This window comes from Pipistrellus hanaki (genome assembly GCF_964339955.1).
Source record: "Pipistrellus hanaki genome assembly, chromosome: X".
In the NCBI taxonomy this organism is placed as follows: Eukaryota; Metazoa; Chordata; class Mammalia; order Chiroptera; family Vespertilionidae; genus Pipistrellus; species Pipistrellus hanaki.
In genome coordinates, this window is record NC_140524.1 from 74,709,377 (window position 1) to 74,735,036 (window position 25,660).

Sequence of the window (25,660 nt, forward strand, 5' to 3'; positions counted from 1 at the left end):
TGCTTTTTCACATGGGGTGGTCTAGAAAGGCCTCCCAGATAATGCTGAGTCAGCAATTATGTTGCTCTTGTAAAAGCAACCAACTTTTCAATTTTCTCTGGGGTCTTTCAGTGGCTGTTACTCATTTTCTTTTCTTGATTCCTCAGGCAAAATTCTTGGTCATGGTGCCTATGGTAAAGTGGTAGAGGCTTGTGCCTTTGGCATTGACAGAGCTTCAACTTGCAAAACAGTGGCAGTGAAAATGCTGAAAGGTAATATTTATATTCCTTTGGAGGCCATTGGAAGAAATTTGTAAGAATACTTGTGATGAGGTGGGAAACTGGACTGTAAAAGATACAGAATTAATTTAGTGGAGGGAGGTAACTACAACTAATTTCCACCTCCGTTTGACTAATATTTGTCATGGAAAATTCAGCCATGGACATGAGCCAATCTTGTGTCAGCCAATTTGTTCTTCTTTTGGGTTCAACCACACAAATGCAGAAGTAAAGACCCAAGGTTTTTAGTTTGTTGGTAAGGCCAATATGAGTTACCAATGGTATTTGGCCACCAGGATTCCTACATGGTCTTTCACTGCATCAGCAGAATTAAATGATATAGAAATATAAATGATGTTTTAATAAATTTCCATGTGATGTGCAGATTCTGCATTGGTTGGGCTACATAAACTTGTAGTGTAGTTCCTATCTTGAATAGATAAATTTGTATATGTTTAAACACCCTAATATGATCCAATCCATATCCTGACTCCACACAGAAAAATGCTTAAATCAAACTTGGCCAGTTTACCAATTACCTCTTCTAGATAGTAAGGATGAAATAATTTATCACAAAAGAAGTAGCTATCAAAAAAATATCCTTTTCAAAATTTAAAAGTAGAAAAGTAGTTAAAGCTGTTAGTGCATAAATCTCAACATCTAGCTGGAACCGGTTTGGCTCAGTGGATAGAGCATCGGCCTGTGGACTAAAAGGTCCCGGGTTCGATTCCGGTCAAGGGCATGTACCTTGGTTGCGGGCACATCTCCAGTAGGGGGTGTGCAAGAGGCAGCTGATCGATGTTTCTCTCTCATCGATGTTTCTAGCTTTCTATCCTTCTCTCCTCCTCTCTGTAAAAACTCAATAAAATATATTTTTTAAAAAATCTCAACATCTAGGCAGGGTAGTGCACATGAAGATATTATTATTCCATTTATAATATTGTTTTGAAAGCACAAAAACTAATCATTGTGTTATGGGTATTTCTGCCAGGATAATTTAGCATTAAACAGGATCTCCTATACTCCTTCAGCCTCTCCCAGGAGAAACAATTCTTTTGTGCGTTACTGTGTTTGTTTCAAGCAGATTGTGCAACTTCCAGTGAATTTAAGGCTTTGATGTCAGAATTGAAGATCCTCATTCACATTGGTCACCACCTCAATGTGGTTAACTTGCTAGGTGCCTGCACCAAACCTGGAGGTAAGGAGTCTTCCATACCTGGACAGAACATTACTCTAAGGGTCAGAGCACTCAAACACAAGCTGTGACCTGATTTAGACAGGCTTCAATGTACTGTATGTAAGGTCTTCTAACTTAGAGACTCCTTGCAATGCATGGGGTTTCCAGAACCCATATTCTTTGACTCCTGTTCCTAGAAATACTATAAAATATATAAAGGGATTGAATATATCTCTAAAATTCTTGTCAGCTTGGACATCCAAAAATATTGGTAAAGTTAATGAGACATTAGTTGAAGAGAAAACATTTGAGTGCAAACATATTCAGTGAAGGGGATTCCATAGACCAGTGGTCGGCAAACTGCGGCTCGCAATCCACATGTGGCTCTTTGGCCCCTTGAGTGTGGCTCTTCCACAAAATACCATGTGCGGGTGTGCACGTACAGTGCGATTGAAACTTCGTGGCCCATGTGCAGAAGTCAGTTTTCGGCTCTCAAAAGAAATTTCAATCGTTGTACTGTTGATATTTGGCTCTGTTGACTAATGAGTTTGCCAACCACTGCCATAGACTATCTTTTGATGCCTATCTTAGCTTTCACCTTCTTAGGTTAGCACCATAGCCTGAGAAGGAGTTTCTCCCACTTAGTCAATTAAAAGATCTATAATTCCTGTCTGTTTACAGATTTGGAGTCATTCTCTCAACTACACCAAAAGCCATTTAGTTGTTCCTCTATTACTGTGCTACTGAAAAGTTGTGTCTTTAATCTAATTTTATTTTAAACATTTTATGAGCCCTTCTGATTTTGTCTGAGGCACTAAGCAAGGGGTTTGGAGAGTGTAGTTGGGCCATGGTGCTATGCAACTACATATAACATATGATAGTGTGGAGGATAGAAACAGGAGCCCCAGTTACTAAATGGATGAACTATCCAACTAGTTGTATACTCCTTTGCCTTTATCATTGGACTGTTAGCTACATGTGGTCAGGTACTCTGTCATACTCATTTCTATGTCGTTCATATTAGCCAGCCTACAGAACACCACAGTAAAGTCCATTGTGGTTTATTGGCCTTACTTCCCACCTTCTGCCAAAGCTTCCCACAGCTAACTCTAAGCCAGCCAGCTGTTTCTGGGATAAATCACTATTGTATTCAGCACAAGTATTTAGTCAACTGGTTTATACCTAGAGAAATCCTGTGTGAGTCAACAGATTACCAAGACAAGGCCGGCTTAAGAATTGGTTAACCTTTATATTTCTGGAAAGATGACTATGGTCATTACTTTTGGTAGGTCCTTTGATGGTCATTGTAGAATTCTGCAGATATGGAAATCTGGCCAACTTTCTGAGAGGGAAGAGAGGAGATTTTATTTCTTCCAAGGTAAGTTTCCCTAACTGAACTGTACAATCTATTTTTATTTTTAATACTATCTGAAATTTTCTAATTATAAAAAGAGAGAGAAAAGTGGAAAAGCAGAGGCAAAAATACTACTGTTCAGGGGAGGTAGGGCATGCATTTATATATCTAAAACAGCCTTGAACTCAATGATCTCTTCAGCATTCTTCTGGCATTGGATGAAATTATGTCATTGGTTAGTGTCACCCTTTAGTCATTGGTTAGTTTAAAATATGACATCCAGAGTAGTTAGATTGCCCACTTCCCATCATGCCTTTATTCTTTCATAGACATCAACTTGAGCTCTCTGATATTACATGAAGCTCTGGGAGCTTCATGAAGTTCCTAGGCTGGCTCTGGGAAAAAGAATTTTTTAAAAATTAAATGTTAGTGTGACAAGATTTCAAGTGTACAATTATAAGGACCTTTCATTTGGGTAATTTCCAGCCCTGAGTAAAAGGTCACAGGCATTTGTCACCAACATGTCAATATTCCCCTCTTCTCACTTTTCTATTCTCTATAGATAAACATACTGCACTGACCTTTTCTCTGGGAAAATGTCAGCTGTCTCTATTTCTCAAAGTACTGAAAAGCACTGTGGCATTTACTGCTTTATTTATAAAAAATACCTAACTTTTTTAATGAATTCAGAAAAGAGCCCCCAGAATCCAGAGGGTCATCTGACTTGGTATTCTGAATCCAGCTAGAAATTTGCTAACTCAAACCACAAGTTCTTCCTCTACTCTAATTTTAGCAAAAGTACAAGGAGTAATGGTAATTAATTAATAAGAGATAGTGTCTTCTTTTTATGACATATGATCAATTTTAAGCACAGAGCTCAGGCACTTTTGGGGTACTACATGCCACCAAATATACTGGCCCCATGAAAGCCTGCTGACTTGTTGGACAAGGAAACTTCTTAAACAGCCATATGTGGGATGTTTCTCTCATCAGGGATGAGTCAACTGACATTATAGAGCATGGAAAAGAACCCTATACTAGTAGTCAGCATTCTCAGCTTCCACCAAGACTTTCTGTCTGAACAATTTCCTTACACCTCTTTAGACCTCAGTTTCCCTAATGGAAACAAAGGGTAGGACAGAATTGATAATTTTTAAGTCTCTTTCAGCTCTGAGGATCTATTTAAACCCTCAGGTCCTATTCAATTTGGATAAAAAGGTGAAGATTTCTCATGATTCTGACTGCAAGCCCATCCAGCTGATTAACCGCCGTCTAGAGAGTGTGACTAGCACAGGAAGTTCCACCAGCTCTGGTTTCATTGAGGACAAGAGCTATAGTGAATCTGACGAGGAGGAAGAAAGTAGCCGGCACCTTCTGGGGGTTACAATAACCCACCAAACAGGTATGTGGGGTCATTTTCTGATTAACACTCAAGGCTATTAGAGGTTTGAGGATAGGGTTTGGTTGGGAGAGTTAGGCCATTTCCCAGAAAGGTTATACCAGGGGTTGAGGGAGGTGATCCAGAAAACTATGTCTTCCTCTGTAACTATTGATATACAGTTTGGAGAACATTTGTTTCTAAACTCAACTTGCACTTCTGTCAGCAAACAGAAGTTGTTTATAATGACAGTCTCCAACACTGGTATATACCTTTTCAGTTTCCAAAGGACTTTCCAATAAATTATTTCCTTGAGCTTTATAACTTTCCTATGAGATAAATAGGTATGCTTATCTCCATTTAACAGAGGAGAAAACTGACACTCAACATAGGGATAATATAAATTATACTTAACATACACTGCCTGATAGTCAAAATATTTAACAAATGTGTAAGGTATTGACAAATGGCTGTTGCTATATAAACATTTTACAGATATTAAAATATTTTTAAAATATTGGTACAGTTGATAAGCAATCAGAATAGATGCCTGATATAGCTCTGGAACAGGATTTTGGGATATCTGGATCATGGTAAAATCTGGGTAGGGATATGATAACTGCAGTAGAAAGGGCACTCCTCTCTAGGCTTTACTTTCTCTATTTATAAAATTACAGTAGATACCTGGACTAGAGTCTTTGTAAAGGCCCTATAATCCTAATATATTGCTGGTAAAACATCAGAAAGAGCAGAAGGAATTTCTGAACTTTGCATCTAATGTATTATCCTAAATTGGGGGAAGTGATCTAGCAAAGAGTGTAATATATAGTGACCAATCATTGTGATTTTAAAAACTCAGACCTGTTCTGGCCATAAATTATGGAATTTCTTAAAACTTTCCAAACTTTGGCATCCCATATATATCTTCCAGATTATCTCTTGCACCCAGAATTGACAACAAAATCTGGAAAAATCATATATTTAATTTTTGGGGGGTGGGGAGAAATAGTCAAGGTATGAGCTATTGAATCCCTGAAGATGATCTTATAGATTATTTTGATTTAAAAGAGTATATGCCCATCATTTAGAAAAACACAGGAGGTCATAGTACAGTGAGGTCAATCAAGGTCCTGTGGTCAAAAAATTTGGCTTCCATTTTGCAACATTTTATGGAAGGCAGGTCTTTCTTCCTATGTCTTCCTTACTGCTATTTCTACAGACTTACGGAGTTTTTAACCTCTGGCCTTTTTCTCCAACCTTCTTTAATTTCTCTAGATTCAAATAATCTTTACAAGCACCCCCTCACCTTAGAGGACCTAATCTGCTATAGCTTCCAAGTGGCCAAGGGCATGGAGTTCCTTGCTTCCAGAAAAGTGAGTGTTTATTCTTCCTTTTCTTTCATTTTTACTGTTTATGGAGGTAGGGGAGGTAGATTTCCATGATACCAGTATCCATAATACCTTATTTGTCTTACTTTTTTGAATTGTTCTTTGGTTAATTCATATATGTTCAGACAGCTACTCATCTGCCTACCTACAGTTGTAAGGGGCTTACTTTTCAAACTCCAATTTGAGAGATGGCTGGAATACTTCATTCTAGTAGTGTAGATTATTAAATATTAGAATAATCATTTTCAACAAATACCTGTTGATTGCTTATTATGTTATCTATATTAACAGCTGGAGATACAGACATTAAAGATACTAATTCTTTTTCCTAAGAATCCACTGATGTAGACAGATACTATATATAACAAAATAGGTTGGATCCTATGAGAGAAGTATAAAATAAGTGCTTTGTGACTCTATGGAAGGAAGTCTAGAGAATTTATTGTCTTTTAAGAGGACTTTGTATTTAGGCAATATCATGACAACTTGAAAACAAGGAAATTTTCTATAGTTCTCAAGACTACAGCATAGGATGCATGGAGGTGTGGAGATGAGGAACTGTAACTAAACAGAGAGCTTGATATTAATTATGAAAAGCTTTGAACATCATACAAAGAAATTTGAACTTTGATGGTTTCCAATCACCACAAAATAAAAGGTTTTAAGTAGGAGCACACTCAGGTTTATATTTAAGAAATTGGACTTTAGGACTAGAGTGGACCATTGAGTAGTTCATGGGGCTAGACTGGATGGAGGCACAGGTAACAGTTAGGATACCATTGCAATGGTCCAAATGAGGGAAAGAAAGGATCTCTGTGACCCATGATACTAGCAGTAGAATGCATTGGAAAGAATAGATTTATGCTCTAGGGCAGTGGTCGGCAAACTCATTAGTCAACAGAGCCAAATATCAACAGTACAATGATTGAAATTTCTTTTGAGAGCCAAATTTTTAAACTTAAAGTTATTCTAATGCCACTTCTTCAAAATAGACTTGCCCAGGCCAAGGCATTTTGCGGAAGAGCCTCACTCAAGGAACTAAAGGGCCACATGTGGCTCGCGAGCTGCCGATTGCCAACCATGGTTCTAGGGTTCATAGAACAAAACATACTAGTGGTAGTCAAATGGGAGGAACCATTCCATGTAATAGAGATTCTGCCCACCCAGCCAGATTTCAGAACAGACCAACTCATCAGTCTCTCAGTAAATTTTAGCTTAATCACATTTTCTCAGGCTGAGCACTTCTAAGACACTTTCCTGTTCTGGATGTTCATTCCTTTCCTCTCCATACTTAGTACCCAGCATTTCTCCTTGCTGAGAATCAGTAAACCTGCTCCATCCTAGGGCCTAGCAATTAGCTGACATTTGTCTCTTTTCTTTAGTGCATTCATCGGGACTTGGCCGCTCGAAACATCCTCCTAGCTGATAATAACATTGTGAAGATCTGTGACTTTGGTTTGGCCAGAGACATCTACAAAGACCCAGATTATGTCTGGAAAGGAGATGTAAGTGCAAGGTTCACTGGCACAATACCCCAAGCTCAGGCTCGTGGGCTCTGCCGGATGTTATTTTCATGGCTCTCTCCCATTTTGGTTTTCTAGGCAAGACTCCCCCTTAAATGGATGGCACCTGAAGCCATTTTTGACAAAGTTTATACTACTCAGAGTGATGTGTGGTCATTTGGCGTCTTGCTGTGGGAAATATTCTCTCTGGGTAAGTGTATCTCTTTAAGGCCAATCCTTCACCATTCCAAGTCAACACTGACTATAAGCTCAGACTGTAAAAGACCTTGGTCTGTGGATCCAATGGAATCAGATAGAAAATCATTGTGACTAAGAACCAACAAAAACTGTCTCATTATTTTACTGATTGATCAAATTTACTGAACAAATATTTTTTAAGAACCTATTATGTGCCAGGCATTCTAAGTGATGTGGATTCAGTGGTAAACAAGACAGATGGTACCCGTGCCACCATAGAGCTTACATTCTAGTCAGAATAGACTGACCATAAAGAATTAATAAATAATATATGGAAAATTCTTTCAAGTTTACAAAAACTTTAATAATACAAATTATCCAGATTGCAGATTATCAAAAGATCAACTCAATAAAATCCACATTAAGAAAAAAGGACAAGCATAAAACAACCCAAAAACAATGAAAACAGGAAAACAACATAAAGGAGATTCATCAACAAGTCTCTGAAACTTAAAACTGGATACAGATGGAAATAAGACACTTATACAACACACTCATCCACTTTTGCCTCATCTGTTCCGGGGCTTGATTCCTAATCACATTTCTTATCTTTATCATGTAGTCGGCCATTTCTTGACCCCTGAATTTTTGGTTTTCTTTTTCAATTGAGGAGCTGGTCTCCTCATCCTCCTGGTTCATAGGTCGACAATCACTGAACCACACTGGCCAGACCTGAGGGGTTTTTATTAAAATCATCCAGGCATGCCTGTTTGGGAGCGAGGTGCATTTAACTCTGATGATAAATATTTTCTTAAGTATCTGTGTCATAATATAGATGAGGATTCAAATGTTTATAGATCACTGAGATCCAAAGTGATTGGAAATAAACAAGATTGCTGAACCTCTAGTCAGGCTCACTAAGAAGCAAAGAGAAAGGACCCAAATAAACAAAATCAGAAATGAAAGAAGCAAAATAACAACAGACCCTCAGAAATACAGAGGATTGTTAAAATATACTGTGAACAACTATTCCAACAAACTGAATAACCTGGAGGAAATGGACATATTCCTAGAAAAATTCAATCTTCCAAAACTCAATCAGGAAGAATCTAAACATCTCAATAGGCTGATAACTATGGAAGAAATTGAAGCAGTCATCAAAAAGCTTCCAGCAAACAAAAGCCTGGGGCCAGACAGCTTCACAGGGGAGTTTTACCAAACATTTAAGGAAGAATAAAACTTTGGGGCATGCGGGGGCAAGGCACATAGTGGTGGTGACAGCGCACATGGCCGCGGAGACTGTGGCATTGATGGCCACAGGTGCGGGGGCGTGGGTGGGATGGGTGGGGTGCACCCTGCCCTGCCCACCACAATGGGAGAGGTGGGGGGTGGGGGCAGGAGAGGTGGCGGTGGCAGGAGGAAAGCCCACCAGAAGTCTTACAGGAATATTCCTCCAACAAGTCCCTAGTTTAATTATAATGTGTCTTGGCATCGGTCTTTTGGGGTTCATTTTGTTTGGGACTCTGTGAGCTTTTTGGATTTGCATGGGTTTTTCTTCCCTATATCAGGGAAGTTTTCTGTCATTTTTTGAAACAGGTTTTCTATCCCTTTATCAGTTTCCTCTCCTTCTAGAACTCCTATTATGCGAATGTTGTTTTGTTTCAAGTTGTCCCAAAGTTTCTTTAAGCTCTCCTCCTGCTTTTTAATTTTTTTTTTCTAGAAGCCACTCTACTTGGGTATTTTTTCCCATCTTGTCTTCTAGCTCACTGATGCAGTCCTCTGCTTCTTCTAATCTATAATACTCTTGATGCTTTCTATTGAGTTCTTTACAGCAGCAATGTTATTTCACATTTCTTCTTGGTTCTTCTTCATTTCCTCTTGGTTCTTACTCATATTGTCGAATTTATCTTCCATTACTGTCAGCCACCTTATGACCATTTCTCTGAATTCTTTCTCTAATAGGTTGCTTGCCTTTATTTCCTTTACTTCCTTTTTTGGTGATGACTGCCTTTCTTTCATATGCAGGCTGTTTCTTTGTCTCCCCATGGTCTTTCTTCTCTGGGTGTCTGGTTATGTAGTTCTCTCTCTCCTTCATTGATTTAAAGGCACAAAATACAACACAACCAGGTACAACACACAAGGCACTGAATAGTGATGTATTCTTGATATGAATAGCTTCCAATAAATGTGACCAGCGGAGAAAGGCAAATTAGGGAATAGGAAAGAAATAAGAAGAGGGGGGAAAAATGAAAAAAATTAGTGTCTAAATAAAATTGGGAAAAGGGAAAAAAAGTAAGAGAGACAAGAAAGAGACTAAGAAAGAAATGAGGAACAAACTATATATTTGGGGAGAAAACTTAAATAGAATAGCCACTAATCCCAGCAAATACCAGCAACAAGTACCTAGAGATTAATACATACTACAACACCAACTAATACCAAGTGAGTCAAGGGAAAACAGAAGCAAAAACCAAACAAAAAGAGAGCAAAAAAAAAAAAAAAAGAATATGCAAAACAATCTCACAAAAAAAGCATAAAATTTCAATATAATCAACATTCAAGCAAACAATAACAAAAGGACAGAGAGAGAAACAATATTTTGGATAGTTAAGACAGTGGAGAGAGAGGTGTGTATGGACTTGGAGCAGGGGATTGGAAATTAGATGTATAAGTAGGGTAAAATTTTAACAGGGTGTAAAGAGAAAGAATATGGAAAATTCAAAGCAGGAAAGGGGTAAGAAAAACAGGATACCAAAAGGGGAAAAGTTAGGAAGAGAGTGATTGCATGAAGATAGAGTTGAGATAGAGTAAAACGATATTAAAGGAAAATAGAATATAGAACACTAATCCCAAAGTAAAATAAAGAGAAAATAAATGAAACTTTAAAAAGTAAAATAGTAGTAGTAATAAAACAGATTGAAAATAAAAATGTAATAATTAAAAAGGTAAAATCAAGTGAGGAAAAAAATTTTGGTTTCTTAAGTAAAAGATGCAAAAAAATGAAAATAAAAAATAAAATGTGCAGTAGTAAAGGTCATTCATTTCCTCTATTGTTATATTTGGCATGCATGTTTCCCAATCTGGACATTATTGCAGTTCCTTACATTCCACTGTTCCTCAATGCTGTAAGCCAGTCCTGATTTTTAAGTAGGTGGTGTCTTAATTTCTCCTATTCCTTTATTTTTTGTTACACAAGAGTCAATTTGTGATTCATCCCCTGGGTGGCAGTGTTTCTGGATTGACTTCTGGATCTATTTAACCTCTCTAGCCTGTGTTTAGATCCTTCTTTTTCTGTAGCACTCAATACTGGTTTGTGGGAGTAGGCTGCCTCAGAGCTGGCTTTCCGATGGTCACTCCCCACTCTGATCCCCAGTTTCTAGAAAAACAACTTTCCCCTGCAGTCTCCCAGCGTGTCCCCAACTGGGTGATCCTATGTATTGGGCTTAGTAATTTGAAACAAGGATTTGAAGCAGAAAAAGCCCAAATGTGCAAATAATGGGTCTGTGCACAAGTCTGCACAGTCCCCTTTTCCCACTTGGGTCTTAGCAGCCAGCACTCTTTTGATATTTTTAGGCTGTCTTTTTGCTTCAGATCAAAATGTGTTGCTTTTTAGAGATCCCTTCTGTTAGCTGCTCTGATGATCCCCTTCCACATTCACAGATCACACCAGCCCCAATAGCCACGGATTTTTCTAGGCTCAGACTTCCCCTGGTCCTCCAGCTCCTGCAAAGCTCACGTTTCTCTCTCCTGACAGAACCAGAGACCTCACCTTATCACAGGCGAAATCTGACCTTTCTGTAGTGGGGTGTAGAACTCCTCTGAATCCACACGTTTATGCCAATTAGGGATGGTGTTCTGGGGCTCTCAGATTTTTGGTGGTTGCCGCAGTTGTAGATTTTCAGGCTTCCAATAAGATCCACTTTCTCTTTCAAGATGGCGCGGTTTCCGTGTCTGAGCCTGTACCTCTGGTTGGGGACCTAGCAGCAGTGGGGGCTGCCCGGTCAAGGTTCAGCTGTCCCCCACCTTCTGGAGTTTAGCTGTCCCTTAACTTGCCAATAAACACTCCTCGTGCAACCCTCAGCTATTCTTTCTTTCTGCTCCGGGATAAGGCTCAGAACACGTCTGTCTGTTCTGTCTCCATTTTCTACATCTATGTAATCTAAACTGTGATTCAAACTGGAGAAATGTGTTTCTTTCTACCCCATAAAACATTTTTGTAATTAATTTTCCAATTTATCAACATGAAATTTACCCTCAGGCCTTATTTTTCTTTTGTGTCTGGATGCCACAAGGCTGCAATTCCCAAGTTGGAGACAGATGTTCACACTGGCTGGAAATCTGCTCCCTTGTTTGTCTTGAGGCCTGGACTACATTAGAATATCAGATGTTAAAGTGTAACATAAAATGGGCATTCAGAAACTGCAAACATAATATTTTTGGATTAAAAAAATCACCCATGTTACATTGAAAGGTGGATTACATTTAATCAACCAACAGGATAATGCCTGAATATATCATTTGAAAGCATGAAATTATGACCAAGTCAATGGAAATTTATCAGTAGATTTTAAAAACCTTTATCTCAACCTCAAAGCAATTTATATGTGTGGTTTCTGAGATAATCATTTATACCAGGTCTCTAAACTGTCAAGGTAGATGGAAGTCATATGTCACATAGCTATATAGATCTGGAGCTGTTTTTCCTCCTCAGAATTTTTTTTAGGTTTCTGCCTTTTGGGCAATCCCTTGATGGGTTACTTATTTCATGGGAATGAATAAGATGCATGGTTTTTTTTCTTATGTCCCAGGTGCCTCACCATACCCAGGAGTACAAATAGATGAAGAATTCTGCCGTCAGCTTAAAGATGGAACACGAATGAAATCTCCTGAATATGCCACTCCTGAAATGTAAGTTTTTCTTCAGGCTAAGGGTCATCAGACTAAATTAATTTGGATAAAAGAGTCAAAGTAAACATTACAGATCATAAGACTAGAGGCCCAATGCACAAAATTCATGCACTTGGGGGGCCCCTGAGCCTGTCCTGCACCCTCTAGCAGTCTGGGAGCCCTGGGGGGTGTCCAATTAATGGCTTAGGCCCACTAAGCCTGCAGTCGGACACCCTTAGTACTGCTGTGGAGGTGGAAGAGGCTCCCAGAACTGCCCCTGTGTTCTCCAGCCATGAGCCTGTCTACTGGCTGAGTGGTGCTCCCCCTGTGGGAGCACACTGACCACCAGGGGGAAGCTACTGCATTATCTGTCCCCTGGTGGTCAGTGTGCATCATAGTGACCTGTCAATCCACCATTCAGTCATTTGCATATTAGCCTTTTATTATATAGGATACGCTGTAGATGAGGCCCCATAAGAACCATAAGAAATGTAAAAAATTCACTATTAACTCATTCTCAAATTGCCCCCACTTAAAATCAAGTTGCCCTCCCATGGGGCATGTGCTGCACCTTGGGAACCACTGGACTTGACACTTTTCCTCTCTGAGCTTCATTTCTGAATACATTCGCATATACATGGGAATTGTAATCTCTTCTCCACCTACCTCACTGGGTTGTCATGAGGAGGTTCTAAGCTAATAAATCTAGAAATGTTCCATCAAGTAAGTGATGTCTAAACGGGAAGGGATTGTTATTTTTAAGCCATGGGTACCTTTACAGGTAGCAGGTGCTGATTAGGGTAAAAGGGCATGATTGTTTCCTGGGACTGTAGCTATTGAAGCTTTGCAGAGGGTTCCATAGGCCTCAAAGGGGCAGGCTCTTGCCAGCAGCTCTATAGCAGTGGTCGTTTCTGGAGGCACTGGCTGAGGGGACAATATGGGGTGCTAAGGGGGCAGTGAGGCTAAAAGGGGAGTAACTGCCAAACCTCCCTGCTTGGCACCATTCTTTAAATTGTATGTGACTATTTCACAGCTGTACGTGCTCAGGGCAGGGCTCCAATCTCCTGGAGCATGGCAGGAGCTGGGCCAGGGCAGGGCCAGATGGACTAGAAGGGCAGATTTAGCCATGGCCCCTGGTGAGGTTCAGAGTGCTTCCACTGCAGAGATTGTGCCACTGCTGTTGGGGGGGGGGTCTGACCCTGGGAGGTTTCTTGGGCCTGCCTCCACCTGGATCTGGAGTTATAGGGAGGAGGGGGAATGCCTGGCCCCAGCAAAGGGGCCCAACAGTGGTGGGCTGCAGGCCCTGGGTGCCTCAGGGGCGCTGATGGGTCATTGCCGGTGTGCTATTGTTGTGGGTGCCCCTGGTTGGGGTGGCGGGGGAAGAGATTGGGAGTCAGAGGTGCAGACTGTGGCTACCCCCAAGGCTGGTTCTTTTCCCTGTCCAGTCAGCCTCCCTGTCCCCCTGGGGGTGTAGGGTCTGGGTAGAGTGTCCAAGTAGGGGGATTGGAAGAGTTCCCTGTGGCCGCTTCCTCTTTCTTCTTTGCAATCTGGGCTCCTGTCAGGTGCTCTCCTCAGACCCCAAGGAACTTGGCTCTGGCTTTCCCACCCTTCCATGGCTCCATGCCTCTCCTGCCCCCCTCAGCTCTCCGTGGCCACCCGCCTGTCAGGAGGCTGCCAGGGTGCCCTGCTATGGGAAGTGTTGTCCTGGGGCAGGAGATGGGGGGGGGGTGTGGGGAGTAGCTCCAATAAAGTTTAGTAAACCCCAGGTCCACATTGGGATTTGGCTGTGGGTCTGTGGGGGAGTTTGCCTGGGCAGGAAGAAATCGCGCAAGACCCCGAGTCCTACCCCATGGCCCCACAGCCCCACCAACCCTGCTGAACCGTCATGACATGATGGTATCCCAGATTATTTGCATATTCTCCTATTATTAGTATGATAATAAGTGAAATCTTTTTTAATGCCAACACACTTCTTTTGCCTTTCTCATGTATAAAGGTATACCTCAAAGGTATTGCAGTTTTATTTCCAGACCCTTGCAATAAAGATATCATTGTAGTAATGCAAGTGCAAGTCACAAAGTTTTTTTGGTTTACCATTGCATATCCTATATAATAAAAGCGTAATATGCTAAGTGTCCAGTTGTCAGGTTGGCCATTCAACCCATCCAAAGTGTAATGCTAATGATATGCTAAGGCTGCTTAACCACTTACTATGACATGCACTGACCACAAGGGGGCAGATGCTCCAACTGGTAGGTTAGCTGGCTGCTGGTGTCCAGCCTATCTGGACTGAGTGAGATGGGTGAACATGCCCTGGAGCCCTCCCACAATCCCTCCCCAGCTGGCCAACATCTTATGTCCCTCCCTGGCCCTGATCATGCACTGATGGGGTCCCTCAGCCTGGACTATACCCTCTCACAGTGCATGAATTTTGTGCACTGGGCTTCTAGTAAGAGTTATATAGTTCATCATTTTTTATTAAGCTTACTCTGGATTTCATTTTTGTTATTCTGTTTGTTTCTATTCTAACTTCTAATTTATATTTTAAACACCTGTAAGCCATTTTAAACACTTTTGGAAATTTAGGTGGGAATCAAGTTAACAATAAATGATGAACTATATAAGACTTATATACAATGGAAAACTGTAGTATAAGTGTGATAACATTAGGTCTAAAATGAAGCAATGTACATACCTTAATGAAAATGTTATAGCTAAAAAATGCTAACCATGATTTGAGACTTCAGAAAATTATAATCGTTGTGCTGGTGGAGAGTTTTGCCTCAATGTTGATTAAAATGCAATATGTGTGAAGTGTAATAAAGCAAAGAACAATAAAATGCAATATGCCTATCACAATTTAAATGTGGTCTAAGAAACTAGAAATACAAAAATCATATGAAGATGCATATACTGACATTTTTTATCAAATTCATAAATTGTGGAAAGTTTTCAACTATTAGATGTAACCATGTCACTGGTCCATTCTAACCTTAGATTTTATGCTTATACTAGAGGCCCGGTGCACAAAATTCATGCACAAAAGGGGGGTGTCCCTTAGCCCAGCCTGCACTCTCTCCAATCTGGGACATCCATCTCACAATCCAGGACTGCTGGTTCCCAACTGCTCACCTGCCTACTGGCCCAATTGCCCTTAACTGCCCCCCTGCCGGCCTAGTTGTCCCTCATCACTCCCACTGCCAGCCTAATCAATCCCAACTGCCCCCCGCCCCCGTTGGCCTGGTCACCCCCAAGTGCACCCACCCCACTGGACTGGCCACCCCTAACTGAACCCCCTGCCACCTGGTCACCTCTTACTGCCCCCCCACCAGCCCAATCGCCCCTCACTGCCTCTGCATGCTGGCCTGATCACCCCTAATTGACCCCTGCTGCTAACCAGGTCACCCCCAATTGCTCCCTAACTACTGGAATTATTGCTCCTTACTGCCCCCCCTGCCAACCTGGTAACCCCTTACTTCCCGCCTGCCAGCCTAGTCATCCCTCACTCCCCCCACTTCCAGCCTAATAATTCCCAACTACACCCCCTGCCAACTTGGTCGCCCCCAACTGCACTTACCCCACTAGCCTGGTTGCCCCTAACTGCACCCCACACCAGCCTGGTAACCTCTTACAGCCCCTCCCTGCTGACCTGGTAACCCCCAACTGCCCCTCTTTTCTGGCCTGGTCGCCCCTAATCCCAACCTGCCAGCCTGGTCACCCCCAACTACCCAACCTGCTGACCTGGTTGCCCCCAACTGCCCCGCCTGCCAGCCTAGTCAAGCCTCACAGACCCTACGCTGGCCTAGTTGCCCCATGCAGCTTGCTGTTCAGTCTTTGGTCGTCCCTCGCTAACCCCTGCCGGCCTGGTCATAGGCAACCATCTTGTGAGGGCATGAGTGTTAATTTGCATATTACCTTTTTATTATATAGGGTATTTATGTTTTAAAAAATTGAATAAAAATGGCCACCAGAAGCTTTAGTTATAAGAATAGCTTCTCTTAGCCTTCTGGAAGAGATGTGACCACACACATTATACCAAACTGGAGCCAAGTTCTTAGGATCTCTTTTCAAAAATATATATATTTTTATTGATTTTTTTACAGAGAGGAAGGGAGAGGGATAGAAAGTTAGAAACATCAGTGAGAAAGAAACATCGATCAGCTGCCTCCTGCACACCCCCTACTGGGGTTGTGCCCGCAACCAAGGTACATGCCCTTGACCAGAATTGAACCTAGGACCCTTCAGTCTATAGGCCTACACTCTATCCCCTGAGCCAAACTGGCCAGGGCTTAGGATCTCTTAATGAATCAATAAGTAAGTAAATCTAGAGAGTGACATCAGAGGAATGGCAGCATGAGAGGTCACCTTGTTATCTTCCTTTGAAGTTTCAACGATTTGAACAGCAATAATTCAATAAAGAATTTCTTGCTCAATGCACAACCAAATCTGAGATATCTACTCATTGAAATATCTGAGGATGGGCAAGTAGGAGTGAACAAAGAGGTAGAAAGAGAGAAGAGGTGAGACAGTGCTAGTGATGTGCAGTTTGGGGCTCAAGGTGGGGCTCAGCCCTGAGGGGAGGAATCAGGTTGCCACTGGCACTTCCTTCAGCCAGAAGGAGCAAACAGATAGAATGATCATTCCTGTAGAAGTGGGCAGTACTGCCTGAAGCTGATCCCAGCAACCTGGGCAGGGACAAAGCACATAGGTGTGGCCATGGTTGCATAATAATTCCAGAGAGATAAGCAAAGCCACAGAGCCAGGCTATCCCAACTTATCTTCCTAGATCTCCCCTCTTCTCAAGCTCCCAGAGCTAGAAGCAGGCCTCTGAAGAAGCTGTAGCTGTGAGTGTCAGGTTGCAGAGCACATTATCTGCAAACCAAGAACTGGTACTATTGAAATACTTTTATCCTAAGCAATAGGCACATTCTGCAATTAATCACAGGGTTGGGTGGAGACACAGAAAGGATGCCTCAGAGGTTGGTTAGCTAGCCACCATTACTTGGAGAGCAAAGCAACAAAGAAAGCAACCAACTTCCCTCAGCTCACCTCAGCCCTACCTTCAAAGCTGGACTGCTAGCAACATCTGGCTGCAGGTCACAGCACTTGGATATCACAGATTTGGAAACCCATTGCCCACCACACTCACCTATGTGGTTAATTCTCTGAGTCAGAGGTGACCTGAACACAGGGACAAGTCCATTTTCTACCACCCTGAGGAGACCTGAAAACCCAGAGCAGTGAAAGAGAACTAAAAATGTGTGATTCAGCACCACCTACTGAAAAACAATAGAAAGACTTTTTATCAATCTATAGAGAAATGTCATGCATACATAGATGCCTAGACATAGTTAAGATCCATCAAATACTATGAACAACCAAAGTAGAAAGATAGCTCAGAAATAAAGTGAAAAATCTCCAGAAAATAAATATGAAAATATGGAAATATGTTATTTAAATGACAAGGAACTCTAGATTGCAGTTCTGAAAAAAGCAATGAGATGCAAGAAAATACAGTAGGCAGTTTAATGAACTCAGAAACAAAATCAACAAACAAAATGTGTACTTTTCCCAAAGAGATTGAATCTTTAAAAACAAACAAAATAGAAATTCTGGAGATAGCCAAAACTGGTTTGGCTCAGAGGATAGAGCGTCGGCCTATGGACTGAAAGGTCCCAGGTTCGATTCTGGTCAAGGGCATGTACCTTAGTTGCGGGCACATCCCCAGCAGGGGGTGTGTAAGAGGCAGCTGGCCGATGTTTCTCTTTCATCGATGTTTCTAACTCTCTATCCTTCTCTCTTCCTCTCTGTAAAAAAATCAATAAAATATATATTTTTTTAAAAAGTAATTCTGGAGATTAAGGACTCAATAAAAGAGATAGAGAATGAACTAGTGAGTAAATGAAATGATACAAATGAAAGAAAAAGACTTGATCATAAAAAAATGAAATAACTCTATGAGAACTATCTGATTCCAACAGAAAGAGCAATATAACAATAATAGGCATACCAGCAGAAGAAGAGGAAGAGAATGGGACTCAGATCCTATTCAAATAGTTAATGAAAACTTCCAAAACCTATGGATAAAGAGCTACGTCCTCAAATCCAAGAAGCAAACAGAACACCTAGTTACCTAAATCCAAAGAGGCTATCTCCAAGGCATATTTTATTAAAACTGTTAAGAATTAATGATAAAGATATATCAAGGCAGCCAGAGAAGAAGAAAGTAATCTATAAAGGAAATACCATTTGGTTACCATAGGACTTCTCAGCAGAAACTCTACAAACCAGAAGAGAATGCAATCAAAAATTCAAATTACTGAAAGAGGAAAATTACCAGCCAAGAATAATACATCTAGCAAAGTTATTCATTAGATACAAAGGATAAATAAAGACTTTCCCAGACATATAAAAGCTAAAGGAATTTACCACCAGAAGACTTTAATTGCAGGAAATACTCAAGGGGGTTATTATACCTGAAACAAAGACTAAAGGTCACAAAACTCTGAGTAAGATCAACAACAAACTCATAGCATAAATCTTTTGTGACAACAAAAAACCTAAAAGAGGAAGCAGTAAAGATCTGGATTTGCAAAGGGGATGGAGAATAGATGCATTAAAAATAAAAATAATTACTGCATATATAAAACTTTCTTTTTCATAAACCTATGGTAACTATACTCTCTCTCTCTCTCTCTCTCTCTCTCTCTCTCACTCACTCACGCACACACACACACACACACACACACACACACACAAAGAGGAAACAAAGGAAAGAAGTATGGAATACCACCAAACTAAAACAACAGACAGAAACACAAAGGTAAAGAACCAATGGGTGGCCAAAACCGGTTTGGCTCAGTGTTTAGAGCGTCGGCCTGCGGACTGAAAGGTCCCAGGTTTGATTCCGGTCAAGGTCATGTACCTTGGTTGGGGGCACATCCCCAGTAGGGGTGTGCAAGAGGCAGCTGATTGATGATTCTTTCTCATCGATGTTTCTAATTCTCTATCCCTCTCTCTTCTTCTCTGTAAAAAAAAAATACATATATATATATTTTTTTTAAAAAGAACCAATGGATGCACAGAGCTACCAGAAAACAAAACATAAAACGGCCGTATACATCAATAAACACTCTAAATGTAAATGGACTGAATTCACCTATAAAAAGGCACAGAGTAGCAAACTGGATCAAAAAACAAAACCCAGCCATATTCTGCTTTCAGAAGACACATCTAAACTTCAAATACAAATATAGGCTCAAAATGAAAGGATGGAAAATGATTCCCCAAGGGAATGAATCCATAAAAGCAGTTGTAACCACTTGTATCTAACAAAATAGAGTTTAAGGTAACAAAACTAACAAAAGAAAATATGGATATTTTATAATGATAAAGGGGACACTACACCAAGAAGATGTAGCACTTCTTTATACATATGCACCCAATCAGGGAGTACCCAAATATATAAAGCAACTACTAGCAGAAGTAAAGAGAGAGACTGACAAAAACACAATCAGGGTAGAGAACCTAAATACCCCATTGACAGCTATAGATAATCCAAGCAGAAAGTAAATATTGACCTTAAATGACACATTAGAGTAGACCAAATAGACATAATTTACAATCACAAAGCCTTTCATCCCAGAACATCAGATTATACATTTTTATCCAGTGCACATGAAACATTCTCAAAGACAGACCATATGTTGGGACATAAAACTAGCATCAACAAACTTAATACAATTGAAACCATACCAAGCATATTATCTAACCACACTTTGAAATTAGAAATCAACTAAAAACAACAGGAACTATGTGGAGATTAAACAACATGCTACTGAAAAATGACTAAGTCAAAGAAGAAATAAAGGGTAAGATGAGAGAGAGAGAGAGAGAGAGAGAGAGAGAGAGAGAGAGAGAGAGAGAGAAAGGGATCCAAGATGGTGGCTGAGAACATGGATATTATGCTCACATCCTCCCAGGACTAAACTTGAATTACAACTAAAATACAGAGCAACCATCTTGAATAACCAACTGAAGGCTAGCGGAAGAGAAGTCTTATAACCAAGGATATAAAGAAAAAGTCACATCAAGACTGGTACGAAGGGCAGAGATGAAAAAAAAAAATGACTAGCCTGGCTCACATAGGCAGTAAATGTAATTCAAAAGAGATATTTCAGCTGCAAAAGTTCCCCTAGGAGTGTGAGGTTTCAACCCCATACCAGGATCTTCAGCCTAGAGTATCAAAGACAGGAAGAGGGTCACACATTACATCTGTCTGTGAAAATTAGCAGGGATTCTGTTTGGTAGGGAGAAATGGGAGTATCCTAGAGGCACAATGCACTCTAAAAGGGATAACACACTAATTTTGTTTGCAGCCACTAACCCTGGGCTCCAGTGGAGGGAGTACAGAGAAGATTAGAGTTGTGTGAAGAGAGTCTGTTTTGCGGCTCTGGGGAGAAAGCTAAACAGTTGCTGGTATGCCCATACAAAGTTACTCTCCCAAACCACAGATGCCATTTTTTTAGGGGAACACTTTTCTCTATAGGACATCAGCCTGAGAGAAAGCAATAGCCCCACCCTTTGGACTCCCACTTTCCCCACCATGCAGACATTATGCCCTATTGAGGAATCAGCTGCCTGGCATGGGTGTATATTTTTGGGGAGAAACAGGGATGTCAGTGACTGAATTGGGTGGCTTTGGAGTGGAAACTATTCACCTTATTCCTATTAAACTGACTGGTGCCTTCCATTGGTGAGCTACTAGCCACATTCACGAGGTTCCCATAGTTCACTCTCCAGGATCCTGCAGCCCCATTCTCTTGACTCTTGGTGGCTCTACCCTATCATGCTCTGGACAGAAACCAGGAAAAACTTAGATGTATGGCTTAGGGTTGGGTGTCATTCCCCCCACAGTTTTCCAAGACTTACCAGCAATTCCCACTCTCCCAACTCCCTGCAGCTCATGCTGAGATCAGGCTCTTGGCAGAATCTGGAACTAGTGAATTGTGTGGCTCTAGGATGTGGGAAATGTCCCTAGCATGCCCCAGCAATGCAGAATTCTCCATCCACACAGCCAAATGTTGGTCTACTTGGGCATGGTAAATTCTGATGGCCTTACCTTGATGACTCTCTTAGACCTTACCCCACCATAAATGTGTGTGAGCATCCAGTAGGTAGCAACTAAACTGGTATACCCTGTGTTTCCTGCTGAGTTGTCTCAGACCCAGCAATGGCATCAAGTGTGAACGTGTATAGATATGAACACCACTTGCCTCTGAATCACTGATAACACACCTCATGCTACTCAAGTGCTGCCAGAGTATCTTTCAGTGACAGAGTCTAGAAGTCAGCTGGCAGGAAAAGGCAGATCAGATCTTAGTGTAACTTTTGCTGACCTGCTTTTGGGCCCAGTGCTGGTAAAAACAAGCCTTGGTGTACAACTTGTTCCTTCCTATGTACCACTTGGTCCAACAGAGGCTGCCACAAACTGTTATTCACTTTGTATCTCTAAAAATGTTGCTCAGGGCCAGTCACAGGAAGCATCTGACTTTGGCCTGCACCAGGGTCCATCCCAAGAAGCTCTAGGACCAACACCACCAGTAGACAACTTGAGATATCAGAGCAGGAACCAAATAGCTTCACAAATGGCATATCCAAAGGGAGATCTCAGCAGGTGCCTGACCTAGCTGAAGCAAATTCTACTTTGTGTGGTCAGCACCTTCACAGCTGCTCATACACTGTGGTTGGGGTTGATCCTCACAATCAGATAGCCTGAGGATTGACCTCACACACAAATAAGTCAATAACATCACGACTCAATTACAATAGGAGGCCGCACATAAGTCACACTAGGGACATTCCTGCAGTACCCAGAGCAGGTGAACTAGGAGACTGCCCCACAAAAACTAGGACTCACAGCAGATCTACCTATACATAGAAACAAACACAAAGAGGCAGCCAAAATGGGGAGAGAAAGAAACTTGCCTCAAATGAAAGAAAAGGAAAAATCTCCAGAAAAAGAGCTAAATGAAACGGAGGTAAACAATTTCCAGATATAGAGGTCAAAGAATAGTTATAAAGATGCTCAAGGAATTTGATACTACAGCAGCAGAAAAAGGACATATATACCATAAAAAAATAACCAAACAGGAAAAATATAATATCTGAAATGAAGAACACACTAGTAGGTATAAACACTAGGTCATATGAAGCAGAGAACAGAATCAATGATTGGGAAGACATGGTAGAAAAACACACCCAAACAGTGAAGCAAAAAGAAAATTAAATTGAAAAGGAGGAGTCTGGCCAGTGTTGCTCAGTGGTTGAGCATTGACCCATTCACCAGGAGGTCACCAGTTCGATTCCCAGTCAGGGCACCTGCCAAGGTTGTGGCTCAATCTCCAGCATGAGGCATTTCAGGAAGCAGCTGATCAATGTTGATATTTCTGTCTCATTGATGTTTCTATATCTTTCTCTCTCTCCCTTCTTCTCTAAAATAAAAATAAAATAAATGAGGATAGTTTAAGGAACCTTTGGAAAAACATGAAGTGTAACACAATCCACATCATAAGGGTGCCAGAAGGAAAATAGAACAAGCAAAGAATTGATAACCTATCTGAGAAAATAATGACTGATAAATTCTCTAATTGGTGAAAGAAATGACACACTAGTCCAGGAAGTGCACAGAGCCCAAAAATCATAACCACAAAAGTCATAAACCCAGACAAATCTTAATTAAAATGGCAAAGGTTAAAGACAAAGAGAGAATCATAAAAGCAACAAGAGAAAAACCGCTAATTATCTACAAGGAAGCTCCCATAAGACTATTAGATGATTTCTCAAAAGAAATATTTTAGGCCAGAAAGGATTGGAAAGAAACATTCAAAGTGATGAAAAATCAAGGACTTAAACCAAAACTATCTTAAATATCAAGACTAACATTTACCATTGAAGTAAAAATAATAAGCTTTGAAGACAAGAAAAAGCTAAAGGAGTTTGTTACCACCAAATCAATAGCAATAATTACATGACTATCACTAATCACTTTAAATGTAAATGGCTTAAATTCTCCAATGAAAAGACATAGGGTATGGGGTAGAGGTGGTCAATAGTAAAAGAGTGGATGTTTGTGATGCTTTCAGCAATAAAGATAAGTAAATTTTAGAAGGACATAGATTAGCTGAATAGATAAGAACACAGGATCCATATTTATGCTGTCTATCAGAGACACACCTCAGAAGGAGAGATTCATACAGACTAAAAATAATATAATGGGAAAAGATACTTCATACAAATGGAAACAATAGCAAAATATGTGGTCACAATACTTATATCTGAAAAAAATAAACTTTAAAACAAATTCTATAGTAATAGAGAAAGATATTACATAATGATAAAGGTATCAATCCAACAAGAGGATATAAGCTTTGTAAACCTTTATACACCAAACATAGAAGCATCTAAATACATAAAGTAAATATTGATGAACATAAAGAGGGAGATTGGGAGTAATATAGTTATGGGAGGTGATTTTAACAACTCATTGACATCAATGGATGGATCATTCAGACAGAAAAATCATTGAGGAACTAGCAACTTTCAATGACACATTAAATCAGGTAGATTTAATATATATCTTCAGAGCATTTCACCCAAAAGCAGCAAAATATATATGCTCTCAAGGCCATGGTTGGCTAACTGCGGCTTGCAAGCCACATGCTGCTCTTTGACCCTTTGAGTTTGACTCTTCCACAAAATACCATGGCCTGGGCGAGTTTATTTTGAAGAAGTGGTGTTAGAAGAAATTTAAGTTTTAAACAGTTGGCTCTCAAAAGAAATTTCAATCATTGTACTGTTGATATTTGACTCTGTTGACTAATGAGTTTGCCAACCACTGTCTCAAGGGAACATGGAATATTTTGTTGTATAGACCACAAATTAGGGGGAAAAGAAAGTCTCAATAAATTTAAGAAGATTGAAATAATATCAAGCATCTTCTCTGACCTGATGGTATGAAAGTAGAAATCAATCACAAGAAAAATAAAACTGAAACACAAACAAAGATGTGGAGACTAAATAACATGTTACTAAACAATGAATGTGTTCACAAGGAGATCAAGGACATAATCAGAAGTTAACCTAAAACCAATGAAAATGAGAATACAAAAACTCAGTTGGCAAAAACAAAGTATTTTCCTTAAAATTAAGAACATGGCAGAATGTCCACTTTCAGCACTCTTATTCAACGTAGAATAGGAATTCCTTTCCACAGCAATCATACAAGATGAATCCAAATTGGAAAGGAAGAATTAAAACTGTCATTTGCAGATGACATGATAATGTATACAGATAACCTAGATTCCACCAAAAATATACTAGAACTGAAATTAATTCAATAAATTAGCAGGACACTAAATAATTATCCATAAATAGGTTGGGAAAACCAAGATGGTGGCATGGGTAAGCACCTGAACTTGCTGCTTTTCACAATCACTTCAAAACTACAACTAAAAGACACAGTAAACATCATCCTAAACCACAGGAAGCCTGGCTGAGTGGAAATTCTACAGCTAGAAGGGAAAAGAAAAGCACACTGAGACTCAGAGGAGTATGGAAGTAAAGTGTGGAGGTATGGGGGCATGCTCATGGAAAGGACTTGCAACAGAGGATGTGGTTGTTTTTCAGTCAGGAGGGAGACACAAGCTCCTGACTGCTCTGAACTCCAGTTCTGGGCAAGACTCTGGGACCCAATTTCATATGGGGAGAAACTGGACTGTTTCACATCAGGCCTGAACATGAGGGCAGTTTTTTCTTAGAGGTGCTTGCAACGATTACAACAGGACACTGAGACCCAGGGGGCCTCTTAGGGCAGGGCTGAATGTCAGCCATTGCTGTTTGCTCCACCCTGTTGATTCACTGAGATGTCGCCCCACCCAATTTACAACCCCACCTAAGCTGTGCCCAGGGGATTTTGCATATGAATGGCCCGGCCCTTTGAAATCTAAAATTACCTAAAAAAAAACAAACAAACAAACAAAAAAAACTGAAGCTGGATCAGAGAGCCCTAGAACTTCCAAAAAAAGTCCCAAGGCTCTACAGCAGCTTGCATTGCTTCACAGATGGGCCTCATCTGGGCACCTCCAAAACCCAAACAAAGTAGAAGAATGTTCAGATCTCTCCAAAACTCCTGCTGGGTGGCCTCAAGCAGAGCTATATTTGCACCTCCTTGGAGATCCAAGAGCCAGTGTACCCTGTGGTCAGAATGGGGCCATCCAGATTATAACTCCTCAGATCCATATGGGACACACTATGGGGGCAGACACAGTGACACCAAAGCTCCACTGAAGCATTTCCTGCCCCATAAGGGTGTCTCCAGCACAGAAATTCTCCCATCATAGACACAACTGATCCTCACAGCCAATTGGCCTGGAGGTCAATTCCTCCCAGTGATACCAATAACAATCAAGGCTTAACTACAACAAGACTGTGAACACAGCCCACAATGGAGTTCACCAGG

The 25,660-nt window shown here is 40.7% G+C and overlaps 1 protein-coding gene across 2 annotated transcripts in view; it reads left to right on the top strand.

The window, feature by feature from the left end:
- The window catches only part of LOC311614534 (vascular endothelial growth factor receptor kdr-like), a 234,117-nt gene that overhangs the window by 157,127 nt on the left and 51,330 nt on the right, over nt 1–25,660 (top strand). For both annotated transcript variants that reach the window (XM_084869431.1, XM_084869432.1), the window contains exons 19-26: nt 147–251; nt 1,342–1,455; nt 2,724–2,812; nt 3,983–4,190; nt 5,442–5,539; nt 6,937–7,059; nt 7,156–7,267; nt 12,063–12,162. In XM_084869431.1, the coding sequence (XP_084725557.1) occupies nt 147–251; nt 1,342–1,455; nt 2,724–2,812; nt 3,983–4,190; nt 5,442–5,539; nt 6,937–7,059; nt 7,156–7,267; nt 12,063–12,162 (949 nt within the window). The remainder of the gene's footprint in view (nt 1–146; nt 252–1,341; nt 1,456–2,723; nt 2,813–3,982; nt 4,191–5,441; nt 5,540–6,936; nt 7,060–7,155; nt 7,268–12,062; nt 12,163–25,660) is intronic.